General features: G+C 44.2%; 1 protein-coding gene across 2 annotated transcripts in view; it reads left to right on the top strand.

Annotated features, from left to right (window-relative positions):
* Window positions 1-22,360, top strand: part of LOC115163410 (transcription elongation factor SPT6) — a 41,328-nt gene that overhangs the window by 3,477 nt on the left and 15,491 nt on the right. For both annotated transcript variants that reach the window (XR_003869735.1, XM_029715244.1), the window contains exons 10-22: window positions 66-155; window positions 253-395; window positions 571-713; window positions 795-911; window positions 1,171-1,300; window positions 1,503-1,653; window positions 12,910-13,064; window positions 15,563-15,758; window positions 16,037-16,179; window positions 17,520-17,637; window positions 17,909-17,985; window positions 18,170-18,305; window positions 19,629-19,766. Coding sequence is in view for 1 of the 2 variants with exons in the window: in XM_029715244.1 (XP_029571104.1) it covers window positions 66-155; window positions 253-395; window positions 571-713; window positions 795-911; window positions 1,171-1,300; window positions 1,503-1,653; window positions 12,910-13,064; window positions 15,563-15,758; window positions 16,037-16,179; window positions 17,520-17,637; window positions 17,909-17,985; window positions 18,170-18,305; window positions 19,629-19,766 (1,737 nt within the window). In the remaining variant the exon portion in view is untranslated. The remainder of the gene's footprint in view (window positions 1-65; window positions 156-252; window positions 396-570; window positions 714-794; window positions 912-1,170; window positions 1,301-1,502; window positions 1,654-12,909; window positions 13,065-15,562; window positions 15,759-16,036; window positions 16,180-17,519; window positions 17,638-17,908; window positions 17,986-18,169; window positions 18,306-19,628; window positions 19,767-22,360) is intronic.

Here is a 22,360-nt window from a genome sequence, read left to right on the forward strand (position 1 = left end):
TTGAGTTCTTCCATATCATTTTTCACAGTTAGTTAATACAACTGTCTTCATTGTTTCACCTCTAGGTTCCGTTTATAGCGTTCTACAGGAAAGAGTATGTGGAGCCTGAACTCAATATCAATGATCTGTGGAAGGTTTGGCAGTGGGATGAGAAGGTAATATACTGTAGCATTGGATTTTGGTTAACTTAAACCCTTCATTTATTGTCTCTGTTTAATTACTGTTTAATGTGGGACTTTCTTTCCTCCTCAGTGGACCCAGCTGAAAACCCGCAAACAGAACCTGAGACGCCTGTTCCAGAAGATGCAGGGATACCAGTTTGAACAGATCTCAGCTGACCCAGATAAGCCACTGGCTGATGGCATTCGACCACTAGACACTTCAGATTTAGAGAGGTAAGGCTTGTCATGTCAAACATGTTTGTAAATAAGCCTTGTCTGAGCCAGAACAGCCCATGTCCTGTTTCTGTAGTGAGGCAACTTGATGTACAAGTACACCCCTTGGACAGAACGCTAGTCTTGATTATCTTTGTTGTATCTGAATGCATACCTGATTATGTTTTTTGGCAAGGCTGAAGGATGTCCAGTCTAGTGATGAACTGGGCGACGTCTACAACCATTTCCTGCTGTACTATGGCCGGGATATTCCAAAGATGCAGAATGCAGCCAGGTCCAGCAAGAAAAAGCTGAAGAAGATCAAAGTGGATGAAGATGGTACGTTTTAGATTATATATTGTAAGATGGGGAAAGCACCTTTACCCTCACCAGAGTAATTATCATGTATTCTGCTCGCAGGTAATGAGCAGGAAGTAGAGGAGGAGGAAGAGGAAGAAGAGGAGCAGTCAAAGGGGCCGGACCTGAAGCTTGCATCTCGCAGGGATATGTACAGCATCTGCCAGTGTGCAGGACTGGGTAAGTGCTTTATCATGTGTGTCCAGTAGGTGTCACTATCAGCACCTATTACAGACAGATTTGTGTGCTATACAGTACATCTTCAGGTCTATACAGTTAGCTCGTGATAATACAAAAACTTGCGAAAGAATGTGTGACTGGAAAACTGTGACTAGTGTACTTAAACAGAGTTTGCTAATCGAAGTGCACTTCCTGTATCACGAGCCAACTGTATTTGCAACAGTTTTTGAGTCCACCATTTAAAGGGTTCTCTCGTCAGATGGCCTGGCCAAGAAGTTTGGTCTGACTCCAGAGCAGTTTGGAGAAAACCTACGTGACAGTTACCAGCGTCACGAGACGGAGCAGTTTCCTGCTGAGCCCATGGAGCTGGCTAAGGACTACATCTGCAGGTTAACCGGCGACACATTATTGCACTGTATTCAGAATACACTTTAATATTAAGATAACCCAACCATTTTAGCAGTAACAGAGTTGGTGTTGAGAGTTGAATATGCAAACTTGTACATGGCTGCATCTCAAGTCGCACCATTTCAGATGCAAACCTATACCTTCCACAATACTACTAATATTATGTTCTCTCTGCCTGTGCAGCCAGTTCAGCACAGCGGAGGCAGTACTGGAGGGGACTCGCTACATGGTTGCCATGCAGATCGCCCGAGAGCCTCTAGTCAGACATGTGCTCCGACAGACGTTCCAGGAAAGAGCCAAGATCAACATCAAACCCACCAAGAAGGGAAAGAAGGTATACACCATCTATTTGCAATAGGGTTGAAAAATCACGGTAACTTTCCAAAAATTCCCAGGTTTTCCAGAAATCCCAGTTGGAAGAAATCCTTTATCCTTCTACCAGGAATTCCTGGGAATTTGTGAAAGTTACTTGAATTTTCCAACCCTATTCTGCAATTACCTCCACTTATTTGTTAGTTGTATAAGTGGTTTATTTAGGTCTTTCATGGGATATACAATACCTTCAGAGGTGTCAGGTAGCCTAGCAGTTAGAGTATTGGGACTGTAACCACAAGGTTGCTTGTTTGAATCCTTGGCCGGCAAGGTGGAAAAATCTGCTGTTCCCTTTAGCAAGGCAGTTAACTCCCACAACAACTGTTCCTCTGACTCAGAGTGGTTGGGTTAAATGAGGAGGACACATTTTGGTTGAATGGATTCAGTTGTGCAACTAACTAGGTATCCCCTTTCCCTATTCATACCCCCTGACTTTTTCCACATTTTGTTTTGTTACAGTTTGAAACATCCTTGAGATGTCACTACAACTTGTTTGGAGTCTACCTATGGCCAATTCAATTGTTTGGACATGATTTAGAAAGAAACTCACCTGTCTACAGTGCACTCTCCAGTCTGGGTTCAAGTCTGGGCTCTGGCTGGGGCGCCAAAGGACATTCAGAGACTTGTCCTGAAGCCACTCCTGCATTGTCTTGGCTGTGTGCTTAAGGTTGTTGTCCTGTTGGAAGGTGAACCTTAGCCCCAGTCTGAGGTCCTTAGCGCTCTGGAACAGGTTATCAACAAGGATCTCTTTGTTCTTCTTTTCCTCGATCCTGACTAGTCTCCCAGTCCGAGCCGCTGAAAAACATCCTCACAGCATGATGCTGCCACCACAATGCTTCACCGTAGTCATGGTGCCATGTTTCTTCCAGACGTGACGCTTGGCATTTAGGCCGAAGAGTTCAATCTTGGTTTCATCAGACCAGAGAATCTTGCTTCTCATGGTCTGAGAGTCCTTTAGGTGAATTTCCAAGCGGGCTGTTGTGCCTTTTACTGAGGAGTGGCTTCCATCTGGCCACTATCATAAAGGCCTGATTGGTAGAGTGCTGCAGAGATGGGAGAACCTTCCAGCAGGATCACCATCTCCACAGAGGAACTCAGGAGCTCTGTCAGAGTGACCATCGGGTTCTTGGTCATCTCCCTGACCAAGGTCCTTCTCCCCCAATTGCTCAGTTTGGCTCGGCGGCCAGCTCTAGGAAGAGTCTTGGTGGTTGCAAACTTCTTTCATTTAAGAATTATGGATGCCACTGTGTTCTTGGGGACCTTCAATGTTGCAGACATGTTTTAGTACCCTTCCCCATATCTGTGCCTTGACACAATCCTATCTCGCAGCTCTACGGACAATTCCTTCGACCAAATGGCTTGGTTTTTGCTCTGACATGTACTGTCAACTGTGGGACCTTTTATAGACAGGTGTGTGCCTTTCCAAATCATTTCCAATCAATTGAATTTACCATAAGTGGACTCCAATCAAGTTGTTGAAACATCTTAAGGATGATCAATAGAAACAGGATGCACCTGAGCTCAATTTCCAGTCTCATAGCAAAGGGTCTGAATACTTATGTGAATAAGGTATTTCAGTTTGACATTTTTTATACATTTGTATAAATGTAAAAAAAAAAAAAAAAGTGCTTTGTTATTGTGGGGTATTGTGTGTAGATTAATGAAAAACATTGAATACATTTTAGAATAAGGCTGTAACGTAACAAAATGTGGGAAGGGGTCTGAATACTTTCCGAATGCACTGTATATAAGGTCCCACAGATGACAGTGCATGTCAGAGCAGAAACTATACCATGAAGTCCAAGGAACTGTCCGTAGCACTCCGAGATAGAGTTGTGATGAGGCATATATCTGGACAAGGGTATAAAACTATTTCTAAAGTTTTGAAAGTTTCCAAGAGCACAGAGGTCTACATCAAAAATATGGAACTACCCAGACTCTGCCTAGAGCTGGCCGTCCGACCAAACTAAGCAACCAGGCAAGAAGGTCCTTGGTCAGGGAGGTGACTAAGAACACAATGACCACTGACAGAACTACAGAGTTCCTTGGTTGAGATGGGAGAACCTGCCAGAAGGACAACAGTCTCTACCGCACTTCACTAATCTGGGCTTTATGAGAGTGACCAGACGGAAGCCATTCCTGAGAAAAAGGCACAAAACAGCACGCCTGGAGTTTGCCAAAAGGCACGTGAAGGACTATGAGAGCATAAGGCAAATGAGCCTGTGGTCTGATGAGACAAAAATTGTCCTGAATGCAAAAAAATACTATGTCTGGAGAAAACCAGGCACAGCTCGTCACCTGTCTAACACCATCCCGACTGTGCAGCATCATGCTATGGAGATGGTTTTCAACGGCAGGGACTGGGGGATTGGTAAGGATAGAGGGAACAATGAATGGAGCTAAATACAGGCAAATCCTTGATGAGAACCTGCTTCAGAGTGCAAATAACCTAAGACTGGGCGTGAAGATTTACACTACCTTTCAAAAGTTTGGGGTCACTTAGAAATGTCCTTGTTTTTGAAAGAAAAGCAAATGTTTTTGTCCATTAAAATAACATCAAATTGATCAGAAATACAGTGTAGACATTGTTAATGTTGTAAATGACTATTGTAGCTGGAAACGGCAGATTTTTTATGGAATATCTACATAGGCGTACAGAGGCTCATTATCAGCAACCATCACTCCTGTGTTCCAATGGCACGTTGTGTTAGCTAATCCAAGTTTATCATTTTAAAAGGCTAATTGATCATTAGAAAACCCCTTTGCAATTATGTTAGCACAGCTGAAAATGAATGTGCTGATTAAAGAAGCAGTAAAACTGGCCTTCTTTAGACTAGTTGAGTATCTGGAGCATCAGTGGGTTTGATTACAGGCTCAAAATGGCTAGAAACCAAGAACTCTCTTCTGAAACTCATCAGTCTATTCTTGTTCTGAGAAATGAAGGCTATTCCATGTGAGAAATTGCCAAGAAACTGAAGCTCTCATACAATGCTGTGTACTACTCCCTTCACAGAACAGCGCAAACTGGCTCTAACCAGAATAGAAAGGAGTGTGAGGCCCCGGAGCACAACTGAGCAAGAGAACAAGTACATTAGTACAAGTACATTACGCCTGCCGCCCTCCATCCCCCCTAAGGGCGCCACCTGGTTGTCCGGGGTGTTGGCGGTGGAAGTCGGCGATGAGGGCTGGATCCAGGATGTCTCTAGCGGGAACGCAGCACCTCTCCTCCGGGCCGTAACCCTCCCAGTCAACCAGGTACTGTAAACCCCTGCCCCGTGGTCGAACACCCAGGAGACGTCTCACCGCATATGCCGGATGGCCATCAATAACACGGGGAGGGAGGGGTAGGCTTGGGGACAGGAGACAAAGAACTGTGAGATACGGGTTTAGTTGTAGACACATGGAACGTAGGGTGAATACGGAGGCTACGGTGTAACAAGAGATGGACAGCAGTGGAACTCAGGACTTTGTAGATGGGAAAAGGACCAATAAAACGGGGGGGTGGGGGGGGCAGTTTGTGGGACGCTACCCGAAGGGGCAGGTCACGTGTGGACAGCCATACACTCTGCCCAATGCGGTACCTGGAGTTGGTCTTGAGAATAGCTCTTCTCCAGGTACGTCGACAGCGGCAGACAAACGTCTGGGCTGAGGGTACGCTGTCCTCCTGCTCTTGTTCAGGGAAGAGTGGAGGCTGATACCCCATGGAGCACTCGAAAGGGGAGAGTCCCGTGGCAGAACTGGGAAGAGTGTTCTGGGCATACTCCACCTAGACCAGTTGACGGCTCCAGGTAATGGGGTTGGTTGAGACCAGGCACCTTAAGGTGGTCTCCAGGTCTTGGTTGGCTCGCTCCGACTGACTGTTAGTTTGGGGATGGAATCGGGATGTCAGGCTGGCCGACAACCCAATACGGGTGCAGAATGCCTTCCAGAACTGAGACGAGAACCCCAATCGGAGACCATGTCTACCGGGAGTCCATGGATCCTGAAGAGATGCTGCACCATAAGCTGGGCCGTCTCCTTGGCAGAAGTTAGTTTGGGGAGAGGGATGAAATGGGCGGCCTTGGAGAACTGATTGACTACCATCAGAATGACAGTGTTGCCATCAGACGGAGGGAGCCCAGTGACAAAATCTGGAAATATATGAGACCAGGGACGATGAGGAACTGGTAGTGGCTGCAGGAGGCCAGAAGGGGCTTGCCTTGGAGTCTTGTTGTGAGCACACACCGTGCATGCGGTGATGAAGGCAGAGACGTCAGGGGCCATTGTGGGCCACCAGAAACGTTGTCGAAGGAAGGCTAGTGTACGACGGGACCCTGGATGACAGGTCAGCCTGGAGGAATGAGCCCATTCCAGAACCCAGGACCGGACTTGATTAGGGACAAACAGCCGGTTAGCCGGGCCCCCTTCAGGTCCAGGCTGGGAGCATTGTGCCTCGTGGACCAGGTTCTCAATACCCCAATCCACAGTGGCAGCAAGGCATGAGGTAGGGAAAATTGTTTCAGAGGTCGAGGGTGTGGCAGCGGAACTGTGTAGGCGGGAGAGGGCGTCAGGCTTCACATTCTTAGACCCTGGGCGGTAGGAGATGGGGAAGTTAAATCTGGTGAACAGGAGGGCCCACCGGGCCTGCCTGGAGTTGAGGCACTTGGCTGTATGGAGATATTCAAGGTTTTTAATGGTCGTTCCAGACCAGGAATGGCTGTTCTGCACCTTCCAGCCAGTGCCTCCACTCCTCCAACGCCATCTTCTCCGCCAGGAGTTCTCGGTTGCCAACATCGTAGTTCCTTTCAGCAGGATTGAGACGATGGGACAGGAAGGCACAGGGATGAAGCTTCTGGTCCTGGGCAGATCGCTGGGATAGGATGGCCCCCACTCCAACATCAGAAGCATCCACTTCGACCACACATTGACACGAGGGGTCCGGATAGATGAGGATGTGTGCTGTTGTGAACCGATGCTTCAGGGCCACAAAGGCTTTGTCGAGAGCTGGAGACCATTTGAACGGTACCTTGGGAGAGGTGAGTACCGAGGGGGGGTGCCGCCAGGTTGCTGTTGTCCCAAATGAAACGGCGGTTAGAAGTTTGCAAATCAAGAAACCGTTTCAACTGCACCATGGACATTGGTTGAGACCAATCCACCACTGCTTTCACCTTTCCAGGATCTATCTGAATATTGCCCTCAGCAATGACATATCCCAGAAAGTTGATAGTAGAGCGGTGGAACTCGCACTTCTCGGCTTTCATGAACAGTTGGTTCTCCAAGAGGTGCTGATGGACCTGTCTGACATGTAGAACATATTCTTGTGCCGATCGAGAAAAAAACAGGATGTCGTCAAGGTACACGAACACAAACCGGTTTAGCATGTCCCGAAGCACATCATTGACCAAAGCCTGGAAAACAGCGGGGGCGTTGGTGAGTCCAAATGGCATGACCTGGTACTCATAATGTCCACTGTGTTGAAGGTTGTCTTCCACTCATCCCCCTCGCATATCCGAACCAGGTGGTAGGCATTTCAAAGGTCCAACTTGGAAAATATGGTGGCCCCCTGGAGAGGTTCAACCACAGAGGAGAGGAAGGGGGTAATGATTCTTGACAGTATTGTCATTAAGTCCCCGGTGGTCAATGCACGGACGCAGGGTCTTGTCCTTCTCCACAAAGAAAAACCCTGCGCTGGCAGGAGATGTAGACGGACGGACGGCCCCAGTGGCCAGAGACTCCTCTATGTACTTCTACATTTGCTTTGGTCTCTGGTCCAGACAGAGAATACAATCGACCCCGAGGTGGTGTAGTGCTTGGGAGAAGATCAATGGCACAATCATAAGGACGGTGCGGGGGAAGGGAAGTAACACGTGCCTTACTGAAAACTTCTAGGAGGTCATGGTATTCTGTGGGAATAGCAGAGACATCCACAGTCTTGCTAGCATCCTGAGGAAGGTGACTTGAGGAAGGCTGTGCTGCTTGAAGGCAGTGGGAATGGCAAAATGGGCTCCAACTCAGGATGGAACTAGTGGTCCAGTCAATCACAGGATTGTGCTTTTGGAGCCAGGAAAACCCCAACACAACCGGAACATGGGGAGATGTCATGAGGAGGAACTGTATTGTCTCACTGTGGTCAATGAGCACTCGGAGAGACTTAGATTGGTCTCCCCACAGCACAAGAGCAAAAAGGGGTGTGCAGGTGATGGGAATTAGGGAACTCCCAGTCTGACTCACCATGGTACTAGTACCCACTAAAGAAAAGGGTTACCTAATAGGTATAAAGGTATAAAATGTCCTTCCCCTCCACAGTACAGACAACAGTTACTGTTCATCCTCCGTGAGCGCTCCCAAATTGATAGCCTAGTTCTTCGCAACTGCATAGGCTCAGGAGTATCCAACTCACCCGTCATAGATTCACGAGAGAGCTCGGGTGGCTTCGACTCCTCTCGGAAGAGCTGCCTTCAGAAACTCCCGGATTCCATAGGAGGTGAACGCACCATGTGCCCGAGACCAGACCTCCTCTCACTCTTGCGTTCCCTTAGGTGTCCATCAATTTTAATGGTTGAAGTGATAAGGAAGTCGAGGTCCACCGGCAGTTCCCGAGCAGCTAGCTCATCCTTAATCTCCTCAGATAATCCGTGCAGAAAAGTATCGAAAAGAGACTCCGGAATTCAGGCACTCTCGGCGGCCAACGTGCGAATGTCCACCGCGTAGTGGTGGATACACCTCTACTGTTTTCAACCAAGATCTCAGCAATCACTGCCTCATTGCCTGCTGTAGAAAAAGGCTTATTGAAATTCTCAATTATAGTGGATTTATCGGAGGTGACAGAGTTTCCTATCCTCAGTGCAGTGGGCAGCTGGGAGGAGGTGTTCTTATTCTCCATGGACTTTACAGTGTCCCAGAACTTTTTTGAGTTTGTGTTGCAGGAAGCAAATTTCTGCTTGAAAAAGCTAGCCTTGGCTTTTCTAACTGCCTGTGTATATTGGTTTCTAACTTCCCTGAAAAGTTGCATATCACGGGGGCTGTTCGAGGCTAATGCAGAACGCCACAGGATGTTTTTGTGTTGGTTAAGGGCAGTCAGGTCTGGAGAGAACCAAGGGCTATATCTGTTCCTGGTTCTAAATTTCTTGAATGGGGCATGCTTATTTAAGATGGTGAGGAAGGCATTTAAAAAAAATAACCAGGCATCCTCTACTGACGGGATGAGGTCAATATCCTTCCAGGATACCCGGGCCATGTCGATTAGAAAGGCTTGCTCGCTGAAATGTTTCAGGGAGCGTTTGACAGTGATGAGTGGAGGTCGTTTGACCGCTGACCCTATTACAGATGCAGGCAATGAGGCAGTGATCGCTGAGATCTTGGTTGAAAACAGCAGAGGTGTATTTAGAGGACAAGTTAGTTAGGATGATATCTATGAGGGTGCCCGTGTTTAAGGCTTTGGGGTGGTACCTGGTAGGTTCATTGATAATTTGTGTGAGATTGAGGGCATCAAGCTTAGATTGTAGGATGGCTGGGGTGTTAAGCATGCCCCAATTTGGGTCACCTAGCAGCACGAGCTCTGAAGATAGATGGGGAGAAATCAGTTCACGTATGGTGTCCAGAGCACAGCTGGGGGCAGAGGGTGGTCTATAGCAGGCGGCAACGGTGAGAGACTTGTTTTTAGAGAGATGGATTTTTAAAAGCAGAAATTCAAATTGTTTGGGCACAGACCTGGATAGTAGGACAGAACTCTGCAGGCAATCTCTGCAGTAGATTGCAACACCACCCCCTTTGGCTGTTCTATCTTGTCTGAATATGTTGTAGTTAGGGATGAAGATTTCAGAATTTTTGGTGGACTTCCTAAGCCAGGATTCAGACACGGCTAGGACATCCGGGTTGGCAGAGTGTGCTAAAGCAGTGAATAAAACAAACTTAGGGAGAAGGCTTCGAATGTTAACATGCATGAAACCAAGGCTATTACGGTTACAGAAGTCATCAAAAGACAGCGCCTGGGGAATAGGAGTGGAGCTAGGCACTGCAGGGCCTGGATTCACCTCTACATCACCAGAGGAACAGAGGAGGAGTTGGATAAGGGTACGGCTAAAAGCTATGAGAATTGGTCATCTATGGCACCCAGAATAGAGAGTAAAAGCAGCAGGTTTCTGGGGGCAATAAAATAGCTTCAAGGTATAATGTACAGACAAAAGTATGGTAGGATGTGAATACAGTGGAGGTAAACCTAGGCATTGATGATGAGAGAGATATTGTCTCTAGAAACATAATTGAAACCAGAAGATGTCATAGCATGTGTAGGTGGTGGAACTGAAAGGTTGGATAAGGTATAATGAGCAGGGCTAGAGGCTCTACAGTGAAATAAGCCAATAAACATTAACCAGAACAGCAATAGACAAGGTATATTGACATTAAGGAGAGGCATGCTTAGCCGAGTGATCATAAGGGTCCCGTGGGATTCAGACAGCTAGCCGGGCCATAGGTAGAAAGCTGGCAGAAGATGGAGGGAGGTCTGTTTTTAGCCACTTCGTGCGTTTCTGTCTGTAGATTAGTGGGGTTCCGTGTGGTGGGGGGACCAGTCCAATAGGCAAAATAGTTATAGTGGCCCAAGAAAATTGTCCGATAGACCTATTCAGATAGCAGCCGATAAGACAGCTAACGATTAGCGGGCCACAGATGGGTGTTCAGGTTACGTCGCGACGGAGGGGCCAGTTGGATAACTCCCTCGGGCAGATAACGTCGGTAGTCCAGTCGTGAAGGCTGTGGCCCAGGAGTGGCTGATGGAACTCTTCAGCTGGCTAGCTCCGGAATAATTGATGTTAGCTTCGGACCGACGTTAGCCAATAGTCACTCGGGTAGCAGCTAGCTAGCTGCAAGATCCAGGTGTAAATGTCCAGAGCCTGTGGTAGAAATCCGGGGATATGGAGAGAAAATAGGTCCGGTATGCTTTGGTCTGAGTCGCACTGTACAAAACTGGCGATAGCTTTTCGAGCTAAGGGATAGCTGATGACCGCCAACCGTGGCTAGCTGAACTCCAACGTTAGCCAGTAACTATCCAGCCTCTGGCTAACCTCTGGCTAGCTTCTGTTGTGGATTTCAGATTTGAGGTAAATAATACTTTTTTATTTTTTTTATTGGTGAGGCGGGTTGCAGGAGAGTGTTTTGAGGTTGAGTTTTTAGAAAAAAATATATGGAAAGATATGCGAATAAAAGATGTAAATATATATATATATATGGGACACGACAAGACGAAGGACAAAGACGTCTGACTGCTACACCATCTTGGATTCAAGTGTGAATTCAAATCAGCCGGGCTAGACAATATGGACCCTTTCTTTCTGAAATTATCTGCCGAAATTGTTGCAACCCCTATTACTAGCCTGTTCAACCTCTCTTTCGTGTCGTCTGAGATTCCAAAAGATTGGAAAGCAGCTGCTGTCATCCCCATCTTCAAAGGAGGGGACACTCTTGACCCAAACTGCTACAGACCTCTATCTATCCTACCCTGCCTTTCTAAGGTCTTCAGGTCATCAACAAGTCTCTGCTAGGTAACGTCCCCCCTTATCTCAGCTCACTGGTCACCGTAGCAGCACCCACCTGTAGCACACGCTCCAGCAGGTATATCTCTCTGGTCACCCCCAAAGCCAATTCCTCCTTTGGCCGTCTCTCCTTCCAGTTCTCTGCTGCCAATGACTGGAACGAACTACAAAAATCTCTGAAACTGGAAACACTTATCTCCCTCACTAGCTTTAAGCACCAACTGTCAGAGCAGCTCACAGATCACTGCACCTGTACATAGCCCATCTATAATTTACCCCAAACAACTACCTCTTCCCCTACTGTATTTATTTATTTATTTATTTTGCTCCTTTGCACCCCATTATTTATATTTCTACTTTGCACTTTCTTCCACTACAAATCTACCATTCCAGTGTTTTACTTGCTATATTGTATTTACTTTGCCACCATGGCCTTTTTTGCCTGTACCTCCCTTATCTCACCTCATTTGCTCACATTGTATATAGACTTATTTTTCTACTGTATTATTGACTGTATGTTTGTTTTACTCAATGTGTAACTCTATGTTGTTGTATGTGTCGAACTGCTTTGCTTTATCTTGGCCATGTCGCAATTGTAAATGATAACTTGTTCTCAACTTGCCTACCTGGTTAAATAAAGGGAATTGACGTAAGTCAAGCAGTTTGCTGGCCACCTTTCTCCCGGATACAGGAGACTCAAAAACTTCTCACCTCTGCCATGAATTCCTCGAAATGACAGATTGTTATTCCCAAACTGCCGTAGCCCAGGAGAGCGCCCTTGGAGAGCGCCCAGGAGACAATAATGAGGACAGGTGAAACAGATCAGGGTGTGACATGCTGATAATGGGCCTCTGTATGCCTATGTGGATATTCCATTAAATATCAGACGTTTCCAGCTCCAATAGTCATTTACAACATGAACAATGCCTACACTGTATTTCTGATCAATTTGATGTTATTTTAATGGACAAAAAATGTGCTTTTCTTTCAAAAACAAGGACATTTTGAAGTGACCCCAAACTTTTGAAATGTAGTGTACATTCCAACAGGACAATGACCCCAAGCATACAGCCAAAGCAACCCTCGAATGGCTTCAGAACAAGAATGTGAAACCCAGCCAAAGCCCAGACTTGAATCACATTGAAAATCTGTGGAAAGAGTTGAAGATTGCTGTTCACTGCCATTCCCCATCTAACTTAGCAGAGCTTGAGTAAATCTCCAAGGAAGAATGGGATAAAATCCCCAAATCCAGATGTGCAAAGCTGATACAGACACCCAAGAAGGCTCAAATCTGTAATCGCTGCCAAAGGTGCTTCCGCAAAGTATTGACTCAGGGGTGTGAATACTTAAGTGAATGAGATATTTCTGTATTTCATTTTTTATATATTTGCAAAAATAAAAAAACATGTTTTCACGTTGTCATTATGGGGTATTGTGTGTAGATGGGTGAGGGGAAAACAAAATCTATTTAATACATTTTGAATTCAGGCTATAAGACAACAAAATGTGTAATAAGTCAAGGGGTATGAATACTTTCTGATGGCACAGTACATACTGTATATAAAAAATACATCTAACATGTTCTTTTCATTGACTCATATTTTTACATTTAGTCATTTAGCGACTTACAGTTAGTGCATATATTAATATGTCGTGATCTAGTTTGAAGTACTCTACCAGACATGTATGTGGTCTAATCTTTCCTATAGGATGTGGATGAGGCCCATTATGGTTACTCCTTTAAGTATCTGAAAAACAAGCCTGTAAAGGAGCTGAATGGAGACCAGTTCCTCAAGATGTTCCAGGCAGAGGAAGAGGGCCTGCTCACCATAAACATCTGTATTGACCTGATTGGAGTGAAGGGGTGAGGGCTTTTTATTATAACGTTGTGTAATAACATATTAATAACATTAATGTCAGCTTCCCAAATGGCACCATATTAACTAAATAGTGCACTACGCTCTGGTCAAATTCTGTGCATTATGTAGGGCGGCTATCCCAGGGATACGCGCAATGCCGTCGGGGGGTAAGCCAAATAAAAATGTAATTCACATTTTCAAACAGTCCATTTAGATTTTCCAACAAGGCTATACATTTGGGTGATGTTTTTTTCTCGCCTGAGTAGCCTCGTTTCACTGCCAAAAATAAAATTAAACCATCTAGTGTTTCTTCAAAATAACAACACAATGTCAAATACAGGTAGCCTAGTCAAATAATTAACATCCAATCACATTAACCGTTACTCTGTCACGGGAAACCTTCGCTCTTCCGCAGAAATTTAGGAACTAAACATGCCAATTTGAAAAATAAGCCACGGGAGTTTTTTGAGCGAGAATTAAGACGACTTTCGATTAGTAAGACATGTATAAAAGCAACAGATACCATTAATAAGAAGGGGCTAGAAGCGTCTTATATGGTGAGCTACCGAGTGGATAGGACAGACAAGCCCCAAACTATTGTGGAGGACTTAATTCTTCCTGCTGCCGCGGATATGGCTGGGACAATGCTTGGGGAAAAGGTGGAAAAAAACTATACAGACAATATAGACTATACATCAAACAACACTGTTTCACGACGCAGCAGTGACATGGCAGGAGATGTTTTGAAACAATTACTGCTTCGCATACAAGTCAGTGAATTCTATGCGTTACAGCTGGATGAGTCAACATACGTGGCGGGCCTGGCACAGCTCCTGGTATATGTCTGTTATGTTTATGGAGCGTCAATTAAGGAAGACATCCTCTTCTGCAAACCACAACTACAGGAGAGGATATTTTAAAACTACTAGACAGCTTTGTGACATCAAATGGACTTTGGTGGTCAAGATGTGTTGGTATCAGTACTGATTGCGCAAAAGCCATGACAGGGAGACATAGTGGAGTGGTAACGCGTGTGCAAGCAGTTGCTCCCGACGCCACTTGGGTACACTGCATCATCCACCGAGAGGCTCTTGCTGCCAAGGGAATGCCTGACATCTTGAAAGTTTTGGACACTACAGTGAAAATGGTTAACTTTGTTAAAGCAAGGCCCCTGAACGCTCGTGTATTTTCTGCATTATGCAATGAAAATGGCAGCGACCAAATAACGCTTTTACAACATAACCAGTGCGCTGGTTATCAAGGGGCAAAATATTGACAAGAGACGAGCTTAAAGTTTTCTTTACTAATTTTCACTTGTCTGACCTCTTGCATGATGACAAGTTTTTCACACGACTGGCCTATCTGGGTGATGTTTTTTCTCACCTGAATGATCTGAATCTAGGATTATAGGGACTCTCCGCAACTATATTCAATGTGCGGGACAAAATTGAGGCTATGATTAAGAAGTTGGAGCTTTTCTTTGTCTGCATTAACAAGGACAACACCCAGGTCTTTCCATCATTGTATGATTTTTTTGTGTGGAAATGAACTCTAGCTTACGGACAATGTCAAATGTGATATAGCGAAGCACATGAGTGAGTTGGGTGCGCAATTACAAAGGTACTATCCCGAAATGGACCACACAACTGGATTCATTATCCCTTTCATTTCCTGCCTCCAGTCCACTTACCGATATCTGAACAAGAGATCCTCATCGAAATTGCAACAAGCGGTTCTGTGGAAATGTAATTTAATTTGAAGCCACTGCCAGATTTATGGATAGGGCTGCGCTCAGAGTATCCTGCCTTGGCAAATAGTACTGTTAAGTCACTGATGCCCTTTGCAACCACATACCTATGTGGGAGTGGATTCTCAGCCCTCACTAGCATGAAAACTAAATACAGGCACAGACTGTGTGTGGAAAATGCTTTTAGACTGAGACTCTCTTCAATAGAACCCAACATTGCAGAGTTATGTGCATCCTTTCAATCACACCCTTCTCGTTAACCTGTGGTGAGTTATTCACCATTTTTGATGAACAAATAAGGTTTTATATGTAAGATGGCTAAATAAAGAGCAATATTATTGATTATTTTTATTTGTGCCCTGGTCCTATAAGAGCTCTTTGTCACTTCCCACAAACCGGATTGTGACAAAAACTCACACTCATTCTTATGTTTAATAAATGTATCTTATAGTGTGTGTGGCAGGCTTACAATGACGGCAAAAAAACAACATTTGAGAGTGTGCTGACCCTGGTGCTAGAGGGGGTACGCAGCTGGAGGTTGAATGTTTTTGAAGGGGTACGGGACTATAAAAAGAACCACTGATGTAGGGAATAGGTTGCCATTTGCAACGCAGGTTCTGAGCTTGTGTAATAACATTAATATCATGAAATAACCATTAATACCATGTAATAACATATTCCAAAATGTGTTCTGTTTACATGTATACTGTTCTGAATCAGTCAAGTATCCATGATATCACTATGTTTGTTGAGCAGGTACGGAGGTGACCAGGCGTACTATGAAGAGATAAAGCAGTTTTACTACAGAGATGAGTTCAGCCACCAGGTTCAGGAGTGGAACAGACAGCGCACTCTGGCCATTGAACGATCCCTCAAACAGTTCCTTTACCCGCAGATGGCAAAAGAGCTGAAGAACAAACTTATTGCAGAAGCAAAGGAGAACATCATCAAGGTACTCCTCCCCCCCGCTCCCCCCCTCACACGCACACACACACACCCAAGGATAAATCTTCTGCACCAACATCTATTGTGATATATTGTGAAGACATTACCTCAACAATTAATTCGATTTTTCTTCTTCTTTTCTTTACTTTGATGTGACGTCATTGTTACTGTGGTATTGATGACTTATTTTCTTATTCTGGTATTGACTTTCCAAAGCAGGCGGCTCAGAGCATTGATTTTGTTGAGCCTGCTACAGTGTTGTGATAGTGGTTGCCCGCCCCTCAGGCCTGCAGCAGGAAGCTGTATAACTGGCTGAAGGTGGCGCCCTATCGGCCCGACCAACAAGTGGAGGAGGAGGATGAGGAGCTCATGTCTGAGGCCCACGGCAAAGGGATCCGCGTGCTGGGAGTGGCCTTCTCATCCAGCAGGTAGAGTACTGCACACTGTCTCTGACTTCACTTTGTTTGTGTCCCAAATTTCACCCTAGTCCCTATGTAGTGCACTACTTTTGATTAGACCCTATGTGCCTCTGGGCAAAAGTAGTGCACCATATAGGGAATAGGGTCTCTCTAACTGTCTCAAATGAACTTCCAATATGCCAACATTCCATTCAATCAATAGATGTGGTAAGTGGTCAATGGAACGCAGATCGTGGGGGATAGAAGGACACTGGATTGGCGCACATTCCACAAATCTGATCAATCAAAATGGATATTTGTCAAGTCTGGCCCACTATGTGGTTACTAAAGTCCAATTTTGATATATTTGGCTGTTTTCACTGCATAACATTTAGATGTAGTTCCTTCTCAGGTTTAGAAATATTGAGTGACTGCTATGCTAACTCCCGTTTGTATAAGCTGGTAGCATTTTTTTATTCTTTATTTAACTGGGCAAGTCAGTTAAGAACAAATTCTTATTTTCAGTGACGGCCTAGGGACAGTGGGTTAACTGCCTTGTTCAGGGGCCGAACGACAGATTTTTACCTTGTCAGCTCGGGGATTCGATCTTGCAACCTTTCTTTCGGTTACTAGTCCAGCGCTCTAACCACTAGGCTACCTGCCGCATAGCTTGCACAGAGAAGTGGTGTTAGTCAGTCTTTTTAACTGTAATGCAGTTGATTGGTGACCATGACATGTATAAACAATAGCCTAAATGTAGGCTAATTTTGCTGGAGGGCAATGAGGAGATTCGGGATCTTTCCCCACGGCATCTTTCACCCCACGCGTTTCCATGGTATTTCCATTATTTTGGTTGAGTTCCATTGACCTCTTTACTGCATCTATGCAGTCAATCCACAGCCATACACTGGCTAAATCAGTTGATGATAGAACTTAGTCAAGTTGTAAATGCAACAAGTACTGATATTGTATCATACAGTATAATTGCACTCAAAACTTTCCAAGAAAACAAAATGTTTGACATTTACGGTCTGTTTGCATATATTTTAGAGGCTATTTATACAGAAAATGTGTATAAAACTGTATTTATAATTATATGAAAATATTTTAGGTTGACAATTCTATTACACCATTTTTTAAATATCACATGCCTTACTTTTGTTTTCCTGCATAAGTATAATCAGGATTATGCCTCTACTGCCATTCATTCGAATTAGACTGGTTTGGATTTCTCCCTGGCCAATATGGCTACCATTTTCACCCCATTCTGGAATGTTGAGGGTTTATGACATAGCCCCTCGAGAAATTTAATAGGAACTCAATGTTTATGACTTAGTTATTATTCACTGCAAACCTCTGTCTGTCTACAGAGACACCCCAGTGTTCTGTGCCCTGGTGAACGGTGACGGAGAGGTGGGGGATTTCCTCAGGCTTCCTTACTTCCTGAAGAGGAGGAACGCATGGAGGGAGGATGAAAGGGAGAAAAAGGTATATATAAAACCAAACCAAGTGGCACCCATTTACATGTTAGTCATTTAGCAGACGCTCTTATCCAGAGCGACTTACAATTAGTGTAGTGAGTGCATACATTTTCATACTTTTTTTTTGTACCATAGGGAAAGAAGTAGTGCACTATGTAGGGAATAGGGTCCATTTGGGACACAAGGCAAGAGTTTTGAAGAAGCTCAGATAACCATACCATCCATTATTGACCATAATTGTTGTAAATATTGTAATATTTGTTCTACCTTACCTTTAGATCCACGATATTGAAACCCTGAAGAAGTTTCTGAACAGCAAGAAGCCTCACATCATCGCTATAGCTGGGGAGAACAGGTTTGCAACCCTCTCCTGGTTTCTTTCACCTGTGGCCTTCTTAGACTGCTGTTTGAAGAAGATTACTAACATGACTGAGGTTGCATCCCAAACAGCACCCTATTCCCTATATAGTGCACTACTTGGGTGCCATTTGGGACGAATCCTAAATGTTTGTAATGTTCCCCCTTCACTCCCTGTGCAGGGACGCCCAGATGGTGATTGAGGACATTAAACGCACTGCCAGTGAGCTGGAGCAGGAGTCCTCCTTCCCCACCATCGGGGTGGAGCTGGTTGACAATGAACTGGCCATGCTCTACATGAACAGCAAGAAGTCAGAGGTGAAGTCCTGCCCTCATTTCCCTAAACATGTTTTCTTTATTCTCACAAGACATTTCCTCATCTCAATTTTGGCTACATTGGAGGTTTTCTACATACTGTACCTCCAGAAACTCTCTCTGAGTGGTCCACAATGTGGTTTTAAATATGTAATATGTATTGCCAATGACTAATATTGTGGAGTGAGTGACACTTAAATAGATTTTTCTCTTAACTCTACATACAGTACCAGTCAAAAGTTTGGACACACCTACTCATTCAAGGGTTCTTCTTTATTTTTTCTATTTTCTATATTATAGAATAATAGTAAAGACATCACAACTATGAAATAACATATGGAATCACTCCACTGGCTTCCAGTTGAAGCTCGCATCTGCTACAAGACCATGGTGCTTGCCCACGGAGCTGTGAGGGGAACGGCACCTCCGTACCTTCAGGCTCTGATCAGGCCCTACACCCAAACAAGGGCACTGCGTTCATCCACCTCTGGCCTGCTGGCCCCCCTACCTCTGCGGAAGCACAGTTCCCGCTCAGCCCAGTCAAAACTGTTCGCTGCTCTGGCACCCCAATGGTGGAACAAGCTCCCTCACCTTCACCACCTTCCCTCACAATCACCACCTTCCGGAGACACCTGAAACCCCACCTCTTTAAGGAATACCTGGGATAGGATAAAGTAATCCTTCTAACCCCCCCCCCCAAAAAAAAGATATAGATGTACTATTGTAAAGTGGTTGTTCCACTGGATATCATAAGGTGAATGCACCAATTTGTAAGTCGCTCTGGGTAAGAGCGTCTGCTAAATGACGTAAATGTAAATGTAGTAACCAAAAAAGATTATTCAAAGATTATTCACCTCCAGGCTGTGTAAGGGCTATTTGACCAAGAAGGAGAGTGATGGAGTGCTGCATCAGATGACCTGGCCTCCACAATCACCCGACCTCAACCCAATTGAGATGGTTTTGGATGAGTTGGACTGCAGAGTGAAGGAAAAGCAGCCAACAAGTGCTCAGCATATGTGGGAACTCCTTCAAGACTGTTGGAAAAGCATTCCAGGTGAAGCTGGTTGAAAGAATGCCAAGAGTGTGCGAAGCTGTCATCAAGGCAAAGGGTGGCTACTTTGAAGAATCTAACATATAACATATATTTTGATTTGTTTAACACTTTTTTAGTTACTACATGATAATGTATGTGTTATTTCATAGTTTTGATGTCTTCACTATTATTCTACAATGTAGAAAATAGTAAAATAAAGAAAAACCCTTGAATGAGTAGATGTGTCCTAACTTTTGACTGGTACTGTATTTTTCTATTTCTCCAATCCACAGGCAGATTTCCGGGACTACCCCCCTCTCCTGAGACAGGCTGTGTCTGTGGCCAGGAAGATCCAGGACCCCCTGGTGGAGTATGCTCAGGTGTGCAGCAGTGACGAAGACATCCTCTGCCTCAAGTTACACCCTTTGCAGGTACAGACTGAGTTCCAAATAGGGCTTTGATTAAAAGTAGTGCACAATACAGTGAATAGAGTGCCATTCAGGATGCAACTACTGTTTCCATTAGGCCAGGCATGCTTGGGAGATCATCATCACCTAGTGGTGGTTTTGATGAAATCACACTGAGGGTTTACAGAGATCCTTTAGAAACCCTTACTAAATGGACAATTCCATGCCTGCATGGCCCAATTTGGGGGGTATTTTAGATTGTTCTCAAATTCTCACATAGAAACTTCATTGGGAGGAAGAATGTTTGATGTGCTTTTTACGTTTTTTTGTAAAATCATGATGAAAGTGGCCATTTTAGGACCTTTTTGTCCCATACATGCCTTGGTGTCATCATACTCTTAACTGCCAGTCTCACGCTAATTAACATAAACACGTTTAGCATCTCCTGGCTTCCACGCATAGCCTACAAGCCACTGATGCAGACCTTTGGAATGTCTACATTTAAAAAAAAAAGTCTAATAAATCCATTTAATATAGCCTTCACAATCACAATAAATACATTATTTATTTTAAACAGGTCTTAAGAAACATGTTATGAAGAAAATGTTGTCTATTTCAGAAGAACAGAATAGCATACTCTGAAATGTCCTTATGTTATGCCCTGATCTAGCTATGCCATATGGCTGTGGGCCACACTAGTTCATTTAGCATACAAGATTGGCTTAGAATTCCATGGCATTATTTTATATTATTTTATAGTATGAAGAATACAATTGAACGTAGCTGAATAAAATACAAAGGATATTTTCTCCAAATGATTTCCGAGGGACTACGCACGTGCGGCTATTCTGTGTTGAGCGGTTAACAATGAAATAGTGATTCCTATATGCTTAATTTAGCAACTATAGTTGTGATACAAACATTGGGCTATACTGTATGTTTAGATTTTTTTAATACATTCTAAGGCTGCATGATGTGACTAATGATGATTTGAAAAAAGTTACATGGAAGGCATGAGCTCTGCTTTGTTTCTTGTGCAGGCTGCACACACTTCATCAGTCTCTCATTCATAATTTGACAAGCACTTGATAATATTCTCACCATGCCTTGAATTTATTGGCGGCATCTCCCTTGTGTGGCCGTAATGCCCCCTAAAAAATCCATGCCTTTTGCGGCCAAAGTGGCCGTTCTGCCCTTGGGTTGAATATAATAATTATAATTCCCTTCTCTTTGCAGCCATGCTCCAAAGCACCTCTCACTTACATGACTCTCTCAGATATCTCAATTGTTATTAGCCAATGCCCATCACGTGATCGGGTCCTTCTCACAGGCATCTCAGCTCCGAAGTAGGCTACAAGTGAAGACCGACACATCGGGGACGTAACACCTCGAATTACGAGGTGCATATTGAAGATGTTAGAAGAACTGTCCACATTTAGTTTTTGTCAGCCAGCAAGATGAGTAGGCCTAACAAACAGCGAAAGCACTAGCCTATGTCAATCTACTATCCCCCATAGTACAAAAGTTGACCTATTCTATTGGTCAACTTGTCCTTCTGTGTGAGAAATAAATATTCCAAACATACTCTGGGACAGTTGTGGGGTGCGATAGAAACCAAATTACACTGAACAAAAATATCAACGCAACATGTGAAGTGTTGGTCCCATGTTTCATAAACTGAAATAAAAGATCCTGGAAATGTTCCATATGCATAAAAAGCTTATTTCTCTCAAATTTGAGGCCCAAATTTGTTTACATCCCTATTAGTGAGCATTTCTCCTTTGCCAAGATAATCCATCAACCTGGAAAATGCGGCATATCAAGAAGCTGATTAAACACCATGATCATTACACATGTGTACCTTGTGCTGGGGACAATAAAAGGTAACTCTAAAATGCCACAGTTTTGAGGGAGCGTGCAGTTGTCCTGCTGACTGCAGGAATGTCCACCAGAGCTGTTGGCACAGAATTTTATGTTAATGTCTCTACTATGATCCGCCGCCATCGTTTTAGAGAATGTGGCAGTACGTCCAACCGGCCTCACAACCGCAGACCGTGTGTACTGCGTCGTGTGGGTGAGCGGTATTCTGATGTCAACATTGTGAACAGAGTGCCACATGGTGGGGTTATGGTATGGGCATGCATAATCTACGGACAACGAACACAATTCCATTTTATCGATTGGCAATTTCAATGCAAAAAAATACCGCAACAAGATCCTGAGGCCCATTTTCAAGGTATCGGTTCCCAGTCTTGTGAAATCCATAGATTAAGGCCTAAGGAATTTATTTCAATTGATTGATTTCCTCAAATGAACTTTAACTCAGTAAAATCATTGAAATTGTTGCAACAAAAAAAGCAATGAGGCTGATGCAACAGATCAGAACGTTTATCTTAAAAGGTTTATAAACTATTAGGCTATTTCTTCACATTATAAGTGCAGTAATGCACACACGGCAGTAAGCACAAATATTCCAAAATGCAATCAATTAGCGGGAAAATACTGTTCTCAAAAGTGACCGCAAATGAGATTCTGGATGTAATGCTTTATTATAAAGGTGCATATTTATGGTGAAACTTATCTTTCCTAAACTTGCAACTCACGCACCCACTTTGTAT

This window comes from Salmo trutta, chromosome 26 (genome assembly GCF_901001165.1).
Source record: "Salmo trutta chromosome 26, fSalTru1.1, whole genome shotgun sequence".
Lineage (NCBI taxonomy): Eukaryota > Metazoa > Chordata > Actinopteri > Salmoniformes > Salmonidae > Salmo > Salmo trutta.